General features: G+C 46.3%; 3 protein-coding genes across 3 annotated transcripts; 2 read left to right on the forward strand and 1 right to left on the reverse strand.

The window, feature by feature from the left end:
- Positions 1-175: 175 nt before the first annotated feature.
- On the forward strand, positions 176-1,776 carry Asppvi_008330 (adaptor protein STE50; the record flags this gene model as incomplete). Its single annotated transcript, XM_043304201.1, has 3 exons — positions 176-443; positions 531-692; positions 743-1,776. 3 exons carry the CDS (start codon positions 176-178, stop codon positions 1,774-1,776), a joined length of 1,464 nt encoding a protein of 487 aa, XP_043160136.1.
- A 1,147-nt stretch (positions 1,777-2,923) lies between these two features.
- Asppvi_008331 (uncharacterized protein) lies at positions 2,924-3,339 on the forward strand (the record flags this gene model as incomplete). Its single annotated transcript, XM_043304202.1, has 2 exons — positions 2,924-2,931; positions 3,156-3,339. The coding sequence occupies 2 exons, from the start codon at positions 2,924-2,926 to the stop codon at positions 3,337-3,339; spliced, it is 192 nt and encodes a 63-aa protein (XP_043160137.1).
- Positions 3,340-3,672: 333 nt separating this feature from the next.
- Asppvi_008332 (uncharacterized protein) lies at positions 3,673-5,340 on the reverse strand (the record flags this gene model as incomplete). Its single annotated transcript, XM_043304203.1, has 1 exon — positions 3,673-5,340. The coding sequence occupies one exon, from the start codon at positions 5,338-5,340 to the stop codon at positions 3,673-3,675; it is 1,668 nt and encodes a 555-aa protein (XP_043160138.1).
- Positions 5,341-17,743: the final 12,403 nt, after the last annotated feature.

The raw sequence follows: 17,743 nt of genomic DNA on the forward strand, positions 1-17,743 counted from the left end.
CGTATAAAACAGACCGAACACTGGCACATAATCTATGCACACCGTCTGCTCACTTTGCAGTCACTCTTCACAGTAGTGTTGCTGCAGAGCCGACGCTCCTCTGGGCCGACGTCCACCCCATTCCTCTTCGCTCCTGTGGACGTCATTGTCGGCCCTTCAACTTCTTTCCATAAACATGTCTCTCCATACGTCCTATCACGCGGACTCCGACGCGGACGATGAGTACGAACGCAGTGTTATTACCTCCCCTCATCTAGCGACCGACTCCGAGGCCTCTCCGTCCGACTCCGAATTCCCTTCAGCCGAACACACTCCTCGGACATTTGCAAACCCTGAGGAAGACCCTCGATCACCGAAGACTATCATCACAGAGTGGACCGCTGAGGAATGCGCAAACTGGCTGGCCGCGCTCGGCCTCCGTCAGTACTGCGCAACTTTTCTTGGTAAGTTGGCCGTCTAACAGAACAATTGGGACCACTAGACAGGGTTGTCCAGTGTGGGAAACCTACTAACCTGCTTACTCGTTGTAGAGAACGAAATCGTCGGCGAAGCACTGATTGCGCTCAAACACGAGGAATTGAAAGAAATGGGTATCACCAGTGTTGGCCACCGATTGACCATTCTGAAAAGTGTATATGAGACTAAAGTCAAGCAAGACATTCCTCTCGACCCTGACCACTACATACCTCTTTGTAGGTTCCCTTCCATGCTGATGTGGGTGTTTATTCTAACTGTCCTGCAGCGGCCGACCAAAGCATGAACGAAACGGCCACACAAGAGGATATTGCTCGTTTGATACAATCGATCCGGTTACGGGATGAAAAGATCGTCACCGTTGAATCTGAATTGCGGCGCGTTGCAGAGGAGTATCGTCGGCTTCGCGAAGAGCTTCTTCCTGTCTTCAAAATGGCCAAAGATCGATCACAACCACTGCCCCCTCCATCATCGGCGGGCCCCGGAGCCGATGGCCACTACGAAGGCCAAACCCTCGTATCGCCCTCTGGAAACACTTTGATTGAGCGTGCAGCGTCCGGAATCTCTCGGACTTTCTCCAAGCGCGTTTACACTGGGGGTTCCACACCGAAAAACAGCTCGCCTACGCATATTCCTCCATCGATACATGAAGGACGACCGTACAATGACAACGGTGGACTGGATCCTTCTGCTGCCGCGAATTCGTCCCACCTGAGCGCCTTGAATGGCAAACCACAGTTGTCACCGGGCATGCCATCGCCGACGTCTCCTGGTGCTCACTACGGTGCTCATCAGACGCTTGCATCACGTTCTTACACGCAACCGAATTCGGGTCGCACAGGCTATGATCATCCGGAAGATACTCCGACGGCGCAATCACGTCCCGATCGGTTGAATCCAACCCCGACACAAGCGTCACGCCCTGATATTCCCACACGGTCCGATTCCCGAGCGGGTGCAGATCCACCTAGTGTCGAAATCTTCAAGTCATTCCGTGTTTCGATGGATGACCCTTGTCATAAGGTTCTTCCCGCCGCACTCAAAAAGTACAATATCAATGCCGACTGGAAGCAGTATGCATTGTACATTGTGTACGGTGATCAAGAGCGATGTCTAGGACTTGAGGAGCGGCCGCTTATTCTTTTCAAGCAACTCGAGAAGGAGGGAAGAAAACCGATGTTCATGCTACGAAAACAGCTGCATCCCATTGACAACGCTTACACCAGCGGGGGCTCTGCCCCCAATAGCGCAGGCTTTGAGGGCAGACAAGGCCAGATCAACCTACCCGGCGGCGTTTTGTGATGCAAACGTGCGTATAGACTGCGCGAGGAAAGAAAATGAACCAAAAAGCGAGTGTCGCGACATCCGAACTGTTGCTTGAGATACCCCCTTCCCCTGATACCCTCCTTGACGGCGATTACTCGTTTCTATTCTCCCTTCTTCCAACTTACAATCTTCGTCTCATCTTCCGCACCTTTGGGCTTGGCTTTGTTATATAAGCGGTGTTTGGTGTTGCAGGGAATCTGGAAAGGTAAAATAAGCTGTGGGCTGGTTTGGCATGGTTCAGCATTCTACTACACCACATATGCATCTTTGCCCCTTTATTCTTCTTGCCTTTTATCTTCTTGATCCTTTCATACAGCCTTTCTTCTGCATAATTATTCATCATTCATCATTTCTTGTTCACTATCCATTCTATGCTATTCTCTCTAGCCATACTCATCTTCCTTGCGCAATGAACAACGGTTGCATGGATATTGTTTCTTTTCAGAAAAGAATTTCGCTTTTGAACGGAAGATAAGCCATAAATTCATCTGACTCACTGTCTGAACCTCGAATTGTCTCGGCCTTGCACGAAAGCAAACCTGGTTCAGGAAACCAGCTTCAAGGCAGGCTTAGCAATCAACTTGTGATGTTAAAGGCAGTGCAAGTAAGAGAAAGTAGTCTGGACTCTGAAGGAATCATCGCAAGCATATGTTGAATATATTGGCACAACGAGATCCAAATTGCCAAAAACGAAAGCAGCCATTTAGGAGATCATCGCTAGAGTCGAATATGAAGACGCAACTGAAATGCTTCCAAACCCTCTTTTGCTATTCAAGGCCTTTTGCTTAAAGGCTTCTTCCCTTGAAATCCTTTCTCATCGTGATAGCAATAATCGCCGATAACTTTCCATTGTTCCTTTGGCTCGCTAGGGGACCCGGCATGGTTCCGAAAATCCACTTGATGCTCCGATAATTGTCCAACAAATCTGTATTGAGAAGTACCCGTTGAACTTGGAGCGGGCGTGGATTGTGGCATCTCGGCCTTCACTTTTAAGCTGTCGTGAAACAGGTAACCATGCTTCCCCTTCCACTCGTTCTTATGCTTCGCGACCGCTTTGGAACCAAGGGAGAAAGTGTAATAATCGCCATGCCTTCCGAGACTAACAACCGTATATTGATCCGCCATGGAAGCGTCAGTTGATGGCTCCTGCATCTGCTCTCTCTGCAGCAAATCTGCTGTTTGCATTGCGGTCTGATCAAGCGACGATCTCGATGTAGTGTTGAGCCGCGGTTGAGATACAGGAATAAGTAAGGTGTAGTCTGGTCCGAGTTCGTTGTCATCCTTCGCCAGAAGAGTGATGCAGTATCCGTTACTGATGGATGCTACTTGCTGGAATTGTACTGATATGATGGCAGTGAGACGAAGAAGGAGACTCTGGAGAAGATCGACGCGTCTTTTGGTGATAAGGTTATTCTTCTTGAGGACCAGGGTGAAGAGCAAGGCGAGGGCGAACAGGATGAGGATGAGGATGTGAAGAAAGTCAAGTCAAATTCTCAGCGAATTGAGGTGGCTGTGGCTGGAAGAGATGATTCTGTTTAACCTTGCTGTTTAATGATGATTATGATTGATGGTCTGTCTTGAGGGATATACGTGTCTGCGAAGCAGAGCAAAAGTATTGTCAAAGTGCTTGCTGCACACTGTTCGAGTATTCCTGAGTCAATTGATAGTGTGGCCACGCCAAGTCACTCAGCAGTGTATATGTACAACGGCTTGGTCAACGGCTGACAGACCTTCTCTTTTCCGAAAACGTGCTTCTCCACAGTCAAACTTGTTAAATATTTCGCGCAAATGATCTAGATGATCCTGATCTTGTCGTTTCCGAAGATATCCTCAATGTACTGATACCCTGCCCTCAAATTCCAAGAAACAGGTCTAACAGTACGTCTCCTTTATATCTAACTCGCCCGTGGCCTCAAGCCCGTCTCCCAATGAATACTGAATCCTCGGATTGGAACGAGATGAATCCTGGACAACGATTCTTATCGGAACTGCCCTTGTCAGAGTTCCTGACAAACCGGCGCCCCGCAGCTGGTCCAGATTATCTCCTCGGACGCCCGACAAAACGGAGATCAAACCGAACCCCGTGCCGATGGGGGTTTTGTAGCAGAAGCAGATCGAAAGCAGCATCACCGTGCAGAGGGCTGGGTTGATGCAAAGCGTGAGGTACAGACCCCAGTTCGCCTTAAGGGTTAACCGTGTTGAATGGATAGTTTCGCTAGTTGGGGGATAGTACATTTCGGGATACACGTTGTTTGTCGGATCCATGTAGATGATGCGAGCCCAGAACTTGCTTGCAACGGAGGTCGTCAATGATGGGAGCAGCCACGGCGACTGACTCTGGGATTGTGCTGGGGAGTACCGAATCAACCATGTCGCCAACAGAGGCAGCGTGTCGGCGTAATACGGCGTGGTGCTGTTGAAAACGACTTGCTTTGTCCTTTCTCCAGTACAGTGGCCACTGGTCAGTTGGATGCTACTGCGGGTCACTGTCCACTGTGCTTGACACTTTTCTCGCTGGATGTCGAACTTGTAGGTGTTCTTTCTGAAAGCGAGACTGGTGGATTCAGTAGCGTTGCTGTAGATGTGCAGCCCGTATGCATCTCCCTTGAAGAAGCCAATCAGACAATACGGGGCCGGGTTCTCACTATGCAAGCTGTCCAAGCCATTAATCATCCCCATTTGATAGCCATTGTAGAGGGAGATCGTCGACAGACCAGTGGGGTTATAGGAATGGTTGAAAGCAGCGGTCCAAAATGCATCATTGTCTTTATAGGACGATGTTGATGAATTGTATCGGGCGACTGTTCCATCCACAGCCGCTGACATGCTCCAAGATTCACCGTCGGTCAGGTTCTGCTGAATAGAAGAGAGAAAGTCTGGCGAAGGTAAGTCCAGCAAGGCCGTGGACGTATTGTCCAGGAGGACCGTGTTAAATCCGTACACGGCTGGGAACTGCGGAATCGAACGACCGCTTGAAGATGCCGCTATGTACGGAACGCTTGCATTGATCATGTAATAGATCGAATTGTTCATCACGTTAAATGTGCCCAGAGGAAGCGGCACGAGGCCGTAGAACCGTGGAAAGTCGCTCTGGATCTCTATCGTGCTGCTTCCTCCAATGAGCTTCTTGTATGCCACACTGAGTCCCAGAGGGAGGAGGGTGAGGAGGAGGAAGCATGCACGCCAGCGTACGTCTGCTTTATCCAGAAACACACTCTTCTTGATAATGGCCTCGTAGTTCTGCAACGTCGGGCTCGTTCGTCGGGTCTCGAGAATGAGGAAGAATGTCGGCGCAAGAATGCCGGTACATTCATTCATCAGGCTTAGCAACAATCCAATGACGACCAGCTGGTTAGTCAACCCTAGAGTCCAGGACAGGCTCCATGTGGGCCCGATCGTAGGCTGGATAGCAAGGATCGAAACCACAAAGCATATCATGCAGCCCAGTAGAGCGAGTACATGACTCTGGTCACAGTACCATCGTCTTTCTGGCACTCCAAGCGACTTGGACGTTTCTGATGGGATCTGAGAGTATATCATGGGTTCAACAACTTGTGCTGGTGCAACGTTCAGGATTAGAGATGATGAAGACTCAAAAGTTTTCACCACTCAACCCTCCAGTTTATATCAATGTCGCCATCCAGTGTCGTGTAGCCTTGGTGCATGTAAGATGCAGGGCAACCCAGAGTTGTATTGGTCTAACTGATAATTACATGATAATCGATTTCTTCCAATTAAAATAGAACTGACTCATAAGTAGCACAGGTTTGCTTTTTGTGTGAACAGACAATTGGACTTTGTGGTAATGGGGCGCAAAGCCCTGTTCTTAGCCAGCCTCCCTCTTCCTTGGATGCGTTTTTGTGTATCCCTGCAAAGGAGCAAACAGTTCTGCTACCTATATACATACAACCCAAACCTCCCTCTGCTTGACTGCTGCCTTATCAGCGTAGTTTAATTATAGTGTATGTCAGATTTTGAGAGTGTGTGAAAAAGAGCATATATTGTGTCTGAAGTGCAGACTTAGGGCTATTTAAGTGGGGAGTATCGCAGTTCATCCTAACTATGTAGCATAAATACAATGCACAAACAATCAGTATGCAGTGAGGCATTTTTGAGGTGAACATGATAAATTGGAAGCAAACAAAACATGCTATTGGACCAAACTGTAATGTCTTCCTATGACAGGTCTAGAACATGAGCCACTTCAAGATGACCACAAATAAGAAGCAACCAAATGTGCCTCCTGACCAGAATTTAACATTTGCCTGTGACAGGTCTGACAGTATACAACACAAGGCTAAAGAGGGCATCTATGTTGCCTTAGCGGGTCTACTAGGAGCCTGAATAATGAATGTTTGCTTTGTAGTCTGTTAGACTAGCTCTAGCTGCATTACTCTAAAAATCTGTTATTTAACCATCCTTCCTTCCTTTCCGCTATAGGCCACCCGCGATGGGTGTTTCGCTTCAGATTCTCTTTTATATAACAAGCTTTATACTGCTAGATCTCCTTTATTACTTTTTCTACTGCGAAAAAGGAAAGCTAACATGACAGGTGTACACGAGCCAAACTTCCTATCTCCAAGGACTTAAAAGGACACACGTCAGCATGCCAGGCTTGGCGGGTGAATTAGAGGGCTTCAGGGAGCTTCAGGTGACAGCCTGAAGACAAGGCGGCGAGGGCGCTAAACCAACAAATCAAAAAGAATGAGTGAACAAAAAACATACAACAGCTGGGATTTGCTAGTGGTCACCCATCCAACTACTAACTGGCCGGCGTGTGGCGGCTTGAATATGGTTAACACCCAGGTGGGTGCCCATGTAGGTGATGCTATTTAAACAAGGTGGTGATTAGTATAGATATAGTTTAGAGAGGGGGTGAAACCTATTTTTACTATATCTAGTCTTATGTATATTATTATTAAAGTTATTTAGTAATTAGTAGAGATTACTCCCAAGCCTATATAGCCTTATAATAGATAAAGCTTTATTTACTAATAATTACTATTTTTGATAGGGTCTTTAGGGGAGCAACTATAAAGCATATATATATGGGGGAAGGTATTAAATGAGTTTCTGATATTACAACCTGCCTTGCCCTATCAACACGGTGCAAACTCTTTTCCGCCTATAATATAGTATATTGAGATTACTGATCGAATCCGCAAGTGCCGATGAGGAAGAGCTACTGCGGTGTGGAGTCGGATAAGTCAAAGTTGGAAATGCGAGATATAGTGCACCGGCAACGGCTCTGTGCAGAGACTACGTGGCGAATAAAAATAGCGAGGTCCAATGCCAGGACACTTTTAGACCGCTCCGCCAGGAGGATGGCAAGTAGTTTACTGCAATCATACCGGTGCATCGTCCGTGTACTTCGAAGAAGAGGTCAGGGGTCGACATCCTATCGCCGGAGTGGAAGACTACTGGTTATATGTTCGGCGGAGAGCAGTTGGGCCATACAGACTGCTAGTATCAAAAATTCGTTGTCCGCTTATTACCCTATACCTAGATTCTTGTTCGGGCCGATACCTGAAATTCGTCCAAAGTCCAGATATAATCAACACGTTTGGATTTGGTATCGATACGCTTGTACCTAGTGAATTAAGGCAACAAACACAAGTCCATGGCATACTTCGTCAATTGGGTGGATCTAAGCCTCGGTGCTAATTTACAATGTACGACTATTGAAGCTGAAGCTATCTCATATATGGCCTACGAACCCTTACGCATATGCTACTATATACGCGTTACGAAGCTGCAGCTGACCGCCGGCGAGGTGTATGTCAGATGCATAGGCCGATCTAGAGAAGCATTACACCGGCAACTCATAAAGTCAGTCCAGTGATAACGCCTATGAATGTATTATACTATGATATCCACCTAAATAGAAGAATCTTACGTCAGGAGTGACGTTCTCCATCGACGGCTAGTGAATTTTGCAAGCCCGTATAGCTCGGATGGATACCTGAGGTCCCATTATCCTCAACCTCATAGAATGAAACAAGAAACAAGCACAAAGGCTCCTAGTACAGCCACAGACAACCTAGCTCCTGTGCATATGCTCGTTGCCTCAGAGGATTTGGTAGTGGTAGAATTAGGAGAACTGGGAATTGTAATTGTAGTAACCGGACTAGATGTGTTCGTCAAATGACTTGGATTGGAGGTAATTATCGCCGGGCTCGAACTTGATTGATAGCTGTTGAACCAAGATACAACCTCTGAATCGGTGCTCTCCCACATAATAGGTATAGCCACCGCCGACACAGTGGGCTTGTTAAGGACCGCAGTCGGCGTAACCGCTCCAGTTGGAACGGTGATAGGCCAAACAGTATCCGTCCGGGAGTCTCCATGCGGGGCGGACCAAATATTGGTCAATGTCGCTAGCCCGGGCGCGACTGAGGCACAGGCGAAAGTCGTCGTAAACAGAGCGTTCGTCACATCAGGGGAAGGAGTGTAGCCTCTGATAGTTAAGTACCGAGGTAAGTCACGAATCTATCGTTCGTATACAAAATGAAGAGCCGGAACTTACGATGGACAACAAAGCCAAGCGGTAGCGCTGGGGGTTGGCACTGCTAGTTGTATAGCTGGGGTGTAGCTGCTTGGGCATATGCCTGGTGAATAGTACCAGGGTTGGGCCAGTGGGACCGGGGTCGGACCGGGGGGAATGCATGGGTTGGAAGTAGTGTCTACCAAGTAATTGGGCCAAGCAGGAGGCCAGAGGCCGATGTAATAATTAGAAGTCTGGGCTGAGGGAGGATTGTCGTAGCCGAGCACATAAAGGGTTGTTGTCGCCAGACACGTCGACGGGGGGGTAAAGGTAGTGGTTAAAGGACCACGATTCCATACAACTGTTGGGTCGATCATAGCCATGGTAACAATGTCGGTGGAGAAGCCAAAAAATATATCATTTATCTAACACGAGGTGGTGGATGGATTGTGGGCTGGGTGGGGGGTTATTATGTAGATTTTATMAATCAACCCAGTCTACGCTCTTTTTGTAAAAGAAATTGCGACTATTCGTATTCGGAGTCGGATTTATCTCAGCTCCTTTACTACCACGTAGTTCCTGTCCCCTGCTACGAAGTCTCATTTGGCCGGGTTGTCCCTGCCGTCTGACTGTGGCGTCAGCGAGGGCTAAAATCCAACAAAGCATGGATCCTTTACTCATCCATCATCTATCAAAACACATTAGTATGGTCTATGCTACTCTTTCAGAAACAATTGCTACATTAACAAAGACAAGACACTGGGAGTTCAAGTTAAACCATCTGACTGAAGGGTGGCGACGTAAGTCTTGGTTATGCCTGGCAATCAATTACCCTTCTTTAAAGGTCTTTTTCAAGAAAAGCCTAGCAAAAAACTCAGTGGCGTATACATGAGATTGTCCCCGGAAGTTGGACTGTCTTTCCGGGCTATTCAACCCAAAATCATCCTAAAGGCACGAAACACTTTATCCTCAGACTCGTCAACCTCATCCTGAACTGGCCACCGCCAGTCAGCAAAACCGGGTCCAAGCCTCGCTGAACAATTGCAAACATTACGAGTGGAGAATGCGCTGCTTCTTAGACAGCTTGGACACGCGGAAAACAGCGCAAATGCAATGGCTTTAGTAGATTTCGTCACTTCACCACCCAGATAGGGATGCTGAGGTCGGGAATTCGGGATGCACAGATAGTCATACATATCATGTCTACATTATAAGCGAACTGAATCGCACCTATTTGATTCCATGCCTCGAAGCAAAACAAAGAAGGCACAGATTGATTGGAACAGCATTGTTCACCAATGTAATCCCTACATTAACAGTAATCTCGCAGACTCAACAAAGTAATATATCTAGTTTGTGAAACGAAACATTCAGAAGCATTTTATACTTTGATCTTTAAGTCCCAGAGAATGAAATGGCAGGAAATTAAGATAAGAGCCAGCTGGATAGTTAGGTCCTACATCGGAGGCATTACTTCATCAGGTCATCAAATATCTAGAGATATAGAGGATTCCAGATTGGCTTTACTGGAATCTCGGCGAGAAAGGCAAACAAGCGCAGCATTATTCTTATGATTCCCGTCTGAGGTGCAGCATACCTTCTGGAATTTCTTAAGCATTGGTTCCAATCCCAGCCAAGAGACTTGATACTAATATCAGACTTTATTCTTGGACAACCCTGGAGTATAGTGCCTGAACTATGCAGAAAAAATTATTAGTACCTGCCACCAATGGAGCTAACGGGGATATGTTCTCAGCTGGCCTGTTGCCTTTGCTTAGACCTATATCCGATATTTGAAGGTTTGGTTAGTATCAAACAATACTTGATTCAGCGCATAGAAGATAAACGGTCGTCACATGTTATAATCATGAGCTAGTAGCTTTGTATTCTTATTTATCATGCAGCGGTCACAAACCCTATAAAAGAAGTCTCTGTGCGAGGGCTTTGAAATATGAGTTTAAGAAGCACTCAAGATAGCAAAACCCCTGCATACTGCGCAAGACTGTATGAGAGCTGACAGCTATCTACTGTCTGATATCCCGAAGGTTTGTCAGGACACTACTAACATCACACAACACCCGGCCATTGTGAACCAGATCATCTGCTAATGGTTCCACCACTTCAAGGATCCCCATTATATCAGGCTGGCGAGATTGGATATCATCTATCATGAAGTTAAGGGTTTTCAATGTCATGGTGGTATCATGACTTCGAAACCTGTTAGCGTAGTTATGTAAATGTAAAGCAGGTGTCCCTGAACTCACATCAAGTTGGCCAGTTTTTGCGAGCAGAGTAATATTGAACTTCGTCCTAAACCATCGGCCAGAAGTGACCATCGCTTTCCATATCTTTTGCATTCGTGGAACCTAGCCCGTAGTGCTGATTTCCCTGTGTCATCCAGGGAATCCCAGTTTCTATGGTGGCTCTGCAAAATGTTATCGATGACCACAGATGAGTTACTGCGACCAACTCCTTAGAAAGCTTTGCGCTTTTTCTTCCCTTTTTCAGACTCGCAGGTCTTCACATACTCATGGTGGAGCCTGATAAGCGCCATGCGACGACGGAGAGCATCGTCACCCATTCGAGTGTCAAGCTGACAGACAGTTAAATAAGCTCTCTCCAGGTCTGGGTGTTCGGACCGCGCAACAGCTGGGTTGATTGCTTCTGACCCTTGCCACAATCCTACTGTGGTCCACAGCGGCATTTCTGCCTCCAGATAGCGGTAAAAGTCATCCCTCAGGAGAATTGTGGGGGCTTCTGCAATATTCGCTGTGCCTTAGTGGTCGGGACGGGCTGATCAATTCGGTTAATCGGCTGGGTCGGATCTGCAGACAGCATGCATGTCATCTCTGCTGTAGTAGGCGTAGAATCGTCAGTGCTGCCTGGAAAACTTAACTTGGTTGTGGGTGTGCCGATACTTCCATCGATATTCAAAGACCGGATTGTGGGGGACACGGTGGACCCAGTACCGTGACTGCCCCAAGATACTAGGTCCCATAAGAAGAAGTCGTCAGTCGGTCTCTGGATCAAGCTCATAGATGGTGGGTGGTCCGGCGGCGTTAATGGCAGGTGTGATATGTGGCCCAGGAAGCTGGCTACTGAAGCTTCGCAGGAACTAAACTTCGCTGCAGATGAAGTGGATAAATCTGACGCTGGGAGTACAGCAAGCGGCAAGGAAGTCTCAGCGACCTCAGGGCTCCTCCGACCTGATAGAGTTGTTCCTATTGCTTCATGCGATCAATATGTTACCCTCCATATCGGATTTGCTGCCTCATCTTACAGACGGTGCTGTCCATCGGACAGGCATCAGGTGGCATCGGACCAGCAAGGACAGTTTGCGATTCGTATAGCTTCTTCGTCAGCTTCACTGGATGGTCACCATCAAGATGTTCTTAAAATTCAATGCTTTATGAGTAGGACAGGGAGAAGAATAAGATAATGTAACAAAGCTGCAACTAAGTTGACTAGTTGTTACATGTGAAGGTTTATCCAGACATTCTACTGTCCTACAGTCGTTCGCACTCTTAAAATATTTACGACATATTGTATGACAACGCGATTAGGAGGCTTAGCAAAAATCTACCATAAGTAGGGTATGCCGCAGAAGTGGGCCATTTAGATAATATGCTTGCTGGCAGGTTTTTGAGTGGTCACTGTGGCCAGGCGCTTCGCATGCCGTCATGGACGATGGAGATGTCAGAGGAGGGGACATCTGGGTGACTGGGACGGTGATTGGGCTTGGCTTAGGCTAAGGAGCTGGACTGCTAAACCCATGCGGCGAAACTACGGAGTAGACTAATAATGCAAGGACTTCGAGTTTTAGGTGGATATCTGTTTGGTTTTGCCAGCACTCCTACCAGATGTACATTTGTCCCGAAGATTGACCCGTTTCTTACCGGAGTATAAGCCAATAAGACAGTAGAGTACGGAGTACGAACAACTCATTATTAACTACGAGATTAGGGGCAAATGTCGTGTCAAAATCCTTGTTGCCTCATGTGGCGTTCGGATCATACCATATCTTTTTACACCAGCGATGTCAAGGATCCGAGTTCAATCTTCCCAGTCTTCATGAAATGTTGTATATGAGATATCCATATACACCACTTTGCCGACCATCATTAAACCCTGATTCTTGAAGTCAAAAGCCATCACAAGATCCTTCCTTCCTCCTTCGTTATCTAAACGTTAAGCTTAGTAGCCATTCGAGAGGCATAACCAATGTGGCTAGGAGTCTGGCCCAGGACTTGTTCCACTCCCTTACGTACCCACTCAATCATAAACAGATTTTGATATAATACTCCGTAGATGGTTTTTCGATCCACAGCTGCACACCCCCCAAACTCAAAGAGGCAAGTAGGAGGACTTTAATAAGGGCTTACTCATAAGAGCTTTAAAATGGAGGTTCAAACACAGAGAGTGAATAGTTTAGATATGATAGGAATACCTATGACTGATTTTGTATAGTAAATGAGAATAATGTTGGAGTTCACTTTTCCTGATCATGAACTCCCTGTTTGAGTACGGAGTATAGGGAGCGTGGTCTTACAGCTAGGTGTGGAGCGAATAGCTCGCTACCTAACTTTAGGTACCATACCTTGTTGGGTAAAACCAATGAGGATGAGTCTTTAAAAGAGATTCCAATGATTCCATACAGCCACAGCTTTTGTACGTGTTTATTTCCATAAATAATTTATAACCTTGTTTCAACCATATATGCGCATGGCTGAATTTGTTAGTGGTCCCCATGGATATGTTATCCATCACCTCAAGAGTAAGGTTTGACAACCCTCCCCTCTTGTCCCAGAGTTAAACTATTTTTTCCTTGTTCTGTATAGTACATTTTTCAGAATTGCTGAAAATATCTTGAAGCACAGAAATCAAATAATGCAGGGCAAGTCTTTCATTACAACCCTGATGTCCTTTGCTACTTTTCCGCGCCGATGCAAGCATGGCAAAACACCTTTCCTCAGAGGTATACACCAAATTACACGAGAAAAAGCTTCCAAGTCTTCGAGTAGAAACCTACAGATCACACCATTTCGGAATGGATTTGTTCCCAAGTCTTTATCTCAGGATGAATCATTCCAGAACGAGCTAAGGCACATCATCGCCACCTTTCGTGCGCCAATGTCATACATTTTCGCCTATGGCTCTGGTGTATTTCCGCAGGGTATCAAAGCATTTCCAGGGCCAAAGGTACATGCTGACCCCCCTGAGTCGATTATACAGATGCAAGGAAGCAATCAGAAAATGATAGATTTTATATTTGGAGTTTCATGCTCACAGCAGTGGCACTCTCTCAATTTACAACAGCATCGGGATCACTATGGCGGGATTGGAGGATTAGGGGCGTACGCAGTGGCACAGTGTCAAGATGCATTTGGAGCCGGCGTATATTTTCACCCTTTCGTTACAATAAACGGCACCCTCATCAAGTATGGGGTCGTCAACCTAGATACGCTATGTCGTGATTTATTGACTTGGGATACTCTCTACCTCGCTGGCCGACTGCAGAAGCCCACCAGAATTCTACAAGATCATCCACAAGTGCAAAAAGCAAATCAAGCAAACCTCACTTCGGCGATCAACGTTGCGCTATTACTACTTCCAGAAACTTTCACTGAGCAAGACCTTTACGCCACAATAGCGGGTATTTCATATATGGGTGATCCGCGGATGTCAGTAGGGGGCGATGATCCGCAGAAAATCCAAAACATGATCAAATACCAGCTGCAAGACTTTCAAAGGCTCTACCGCCCTTTGCTAAAAGACATACCCAACATATCGAGCGTCGCCTGTCAGCTGGACAGAATAGGTACTGCTGAGAGTGCTAAAATCCAACAAAGCATGGATCCTTTGATACGCGGACATATGCTTCAGAGTTTGCCGAGCTCCTTTCGTCGAAAACTCTACTCACAGTATCAAAGAAAACTGAATATTTCCTGGGAAGAGCACAGTGATTTATTACAGCAGCTTGATGGAGACGGCCCAAAAACAGACAAGAGACTACTTAGCTCTTTTGAAGAACGAATAGCTCAGGATATTGGCCTTAGACAGGAGGTGGAACACGCAATTCGGAAGACTGTGAGATGGCCGAGTTTCACTCAAAGCATAAAAAGCGCTATCACTGCAGGCTTCTTAAGGAGCTGGAAATATGCTTCTGAGAAAAGACGTAAGGCAACGCGTGGGGTACGCTCTCTGTAACCTGTCAAACTCGAATCTACTCAAGATTGCACCGGGTCTTATAGTCTTGCCAACAAAGTCACGTCCTTCAAGCTATCTTTCCACAGCTCCTCAATACAACTCCAGTAACGATTTCTATGTCGTAGGACGTGCCCAACATGGTCACTAGCATTGAAGCTCTGCATGTAAACGCAATCCTTTCCCAGAAGCCTTATAGCTTCCTGCGCATGAGCCTCGACATATTGCCACAGGACGACTTTATCAGCCTGTGAATAGATGCACAGGCGTCTTGGCGTATCTTGTATGGACGCGCCAGTGGGATGGTTCAACTTTGTTCGCGTCACAGAGAAGACGTCTTCACAGTTTCTGATGACATCAATTGCCTTATGTGCAAGGACCAACGCCCACAGTATGGCGGCCCCCACCACGCGGTGGATAACGGAGCGTGGTACAGCTATCGATGCTGCTGTATAGTTCAACCGTAAACTAGATATTCCTGGGCCACTGTCTAGCACTAAGGCAGTGATGGGAAGAATTCGATTTTCGAACTCGAAATAAGCGTCAGAAAGTAGGCACCCAGTGTAATACCCGCCATTCGACTGCAGATGCATGAGAATCAGGGGATTCTGGTGCCGATCCGCAGATATTTTAGGCACTATGGAGAAGGCTGGCTTCATACTTGCAAATTGTAAATGTGTAGGCCTCCAGGTCAAATCCCCGCCATCCTGCAATAAGAGAAGGATTGGGAACGCCAGGAAAGTGCTGACGGTACACTTTGGCATAGGTTGAGATATAGCGAGGCGAGGCGAGTATCCATGTGCACAGAACGATCAGGTCGGGATTGAGATTCGCAAGGTGAGATTCTAGTTCTATATTTGCCGTATCAAAGAAAAATATTCGTGGAGCATATTGCTGAAACTCTCGCAGGAAATGGCTCGCCATGGATGGTAGGAGGACCTGGGAAGTGTGTAGATTGAGACTACATGAGAAAAACTGAGAAGGAAGGTAGAAAACAAAGTTCAGCAAAATATGCTTACTTTAATTCTCAACATATTTGTTTATGGACATTGTCTCCAACAGTCTACTCCGCTGTGCTACCTTACTATCCACTTCAGGACCGCCTGTACATGCCGTCAGGAATGATATGCCCGCCGTCGCAATACGGACAATCCTAGGCATACTTCAATCCTACCATATATGCATCTAGTACTTTTCGAAGCACTGATGCTTGCCAGGCTCGACTCTGTGGGGATGTGCTTTGTCTGTGCTTTCCACCGGACGTTGACCTTTACTCAGGATTATTAGGTMATCTTTACTCAATTTCTGGAATTCAACTAACTGACAGAGTCCGCGAACCCTTGAGATACCGCTAGGCTCAACGGCAAGGTCAACTTGGACTAATTCTTAAGAGCTTATTCAATCTTCCAGAGGGACTACTTCTCTGACAACATCTCCAAGATCTAGCCTTTAGATAATCTCCCAAGGGTGGCTTTCATATTTCAGACAGTAAATTTATACAGTCTGGAGAGTTAGCATATATAATAAGGAATAGGGAGACTTCGCACCTCTAGATAATTTGGACAAAGGACTGGCGGTTAACTCTTAATTCTAGCCAGCCTTTCAACAACCCAGACTTTGGCCATAAGGCTGAGGAGACGGCATTCTCCACGAAGATAACAAGAATACCTCTCGAACATATTTTCGTAAGCAGCAATCTGCTTGTCTTCTCTTCTTATTTACTAGGCCTATTGACACTATATTAGTATGGCAACTAGGTACATATGCCACCTAAGTTACTTCTATAGTATATGTATCACTAGTTAGACTCTCTCCTCTGACCTCAGCTATTCTACAGCCAATGATCACTGCATGAGAATCACTAAATCAAATTATCTCTCCATTAACCAGGTGAAAATTCATTAACCTAGTTTAATTATTGCTCACGTGCATGTCAGCTCTGGTATCTGCTATCCAACTATCACATAATTCAAATATATGGTTAGAATCGCTTCCGCCTGACATCACCATTAGCATATCGCGTTCTTCTATTCTGATTGCTTTAACCTAATTAGTCCATTCAGTGGTTGATATTAGTAGCTCTGATATAGTTCTGATAAGCCGGTGGTCAGCCCAACGCAACTGAACTCGTGTCTATCCGTCACTGCATACCCCAGAGGGGCGACATCGGAATATATCTGTCGAAAATGGGCTAGTTTGCGTCGTCACTAGCTAGCTTCAATCCCATAGTACCACAAGGTCGATGAAAATCTCTCGCTGGTACGACTATCTGCTATACAAAAAGCAACATGGACCAGTCGCCCAACGGGATACAAGGAGGTAGCATATCACAGCGATAATAAAGGCTAATTCCTCAACAATCTTACAGCAAGCAAAAGCAGTATAGACTAATACGTATATATCAAATTAGATTAAGCGTAACTATTTGAGTGATAGGAAAAAATAATATATGTTAGAGGGCATGTTGAAATATCCCTCGAATTTGACGATACTCAGTGGTTGAACACTATCATCGCTCCCAGAACCAACGTAAAACACAGAACATCAGGAAAAACGGGATTCTAAGCAGCCATTTAATTGCTGCTTGCCAGAAGTCACTCCATAAGGTGGTTCACTTTGTCGCTACCTCCTGAGTCCAGCTGAAATAAAACACCTGCTATCCTCACTTGATAAAATCCAACTTCCGAGAAAGTTCCACGTATTTTATCCCTCGATAGCTTAGAACTCAACTGCTTGTGTGCATGTAGTGCCAGTGGCGGTGCCTTGGGTGAAAGCAAGCAGATTGTTTAACAAGACACCTTGGCATCTCACATTGCTGAAAACGCAGTTATCGCATTGAACGTGATCAACAACTGCACCAGCAGCATTTAGACCTTGCTCAAGTGGGCCGCCTTCCGAACTGATACGATGTAAGGTACCAATTTGAGTGTCAGAGTTCGAACATTCGTGTCTTGCGGGGAACCAGCCACCCCATCCATTGTTMCAAAAAGGCCAATTCACAAGATAGAAACCGTTGGAACTGTACATGTTGGATGGATTCGACTGTCCGTTACTCCCCTCGATGGTGACATGCGCAGTGTAAACGCCCCCTATTCCTGTCCAACAATATGTCAGGGAACATTGCCCTGATATTCTTGACCAAACAATGCAGCTTCCACTTTGACGAGCAGCTAGAGATCGAGCCTTCACTCCTTGCTCGTTATCCAAGAATACGTCGGGGTCTCCTTGGATGACAGGTACAAGCTTGGTATCGTT

The sequence above is a fragment of the Aspergillus pseudoviridinutans genome, assembly GCF_018340605.1.
Source record: "Aspergillus pseudoviridinutans IFM 55266 DNA, scaffold_5, whole genome shotgun sequence".
Lineage (NCBI taxonomy): Eukaryota > Fungi > Ascomycota > Eurotiomycetes > Eurotiales > Aspergillaceae > Aspergillus > Aspergillus pseudoviridinutans.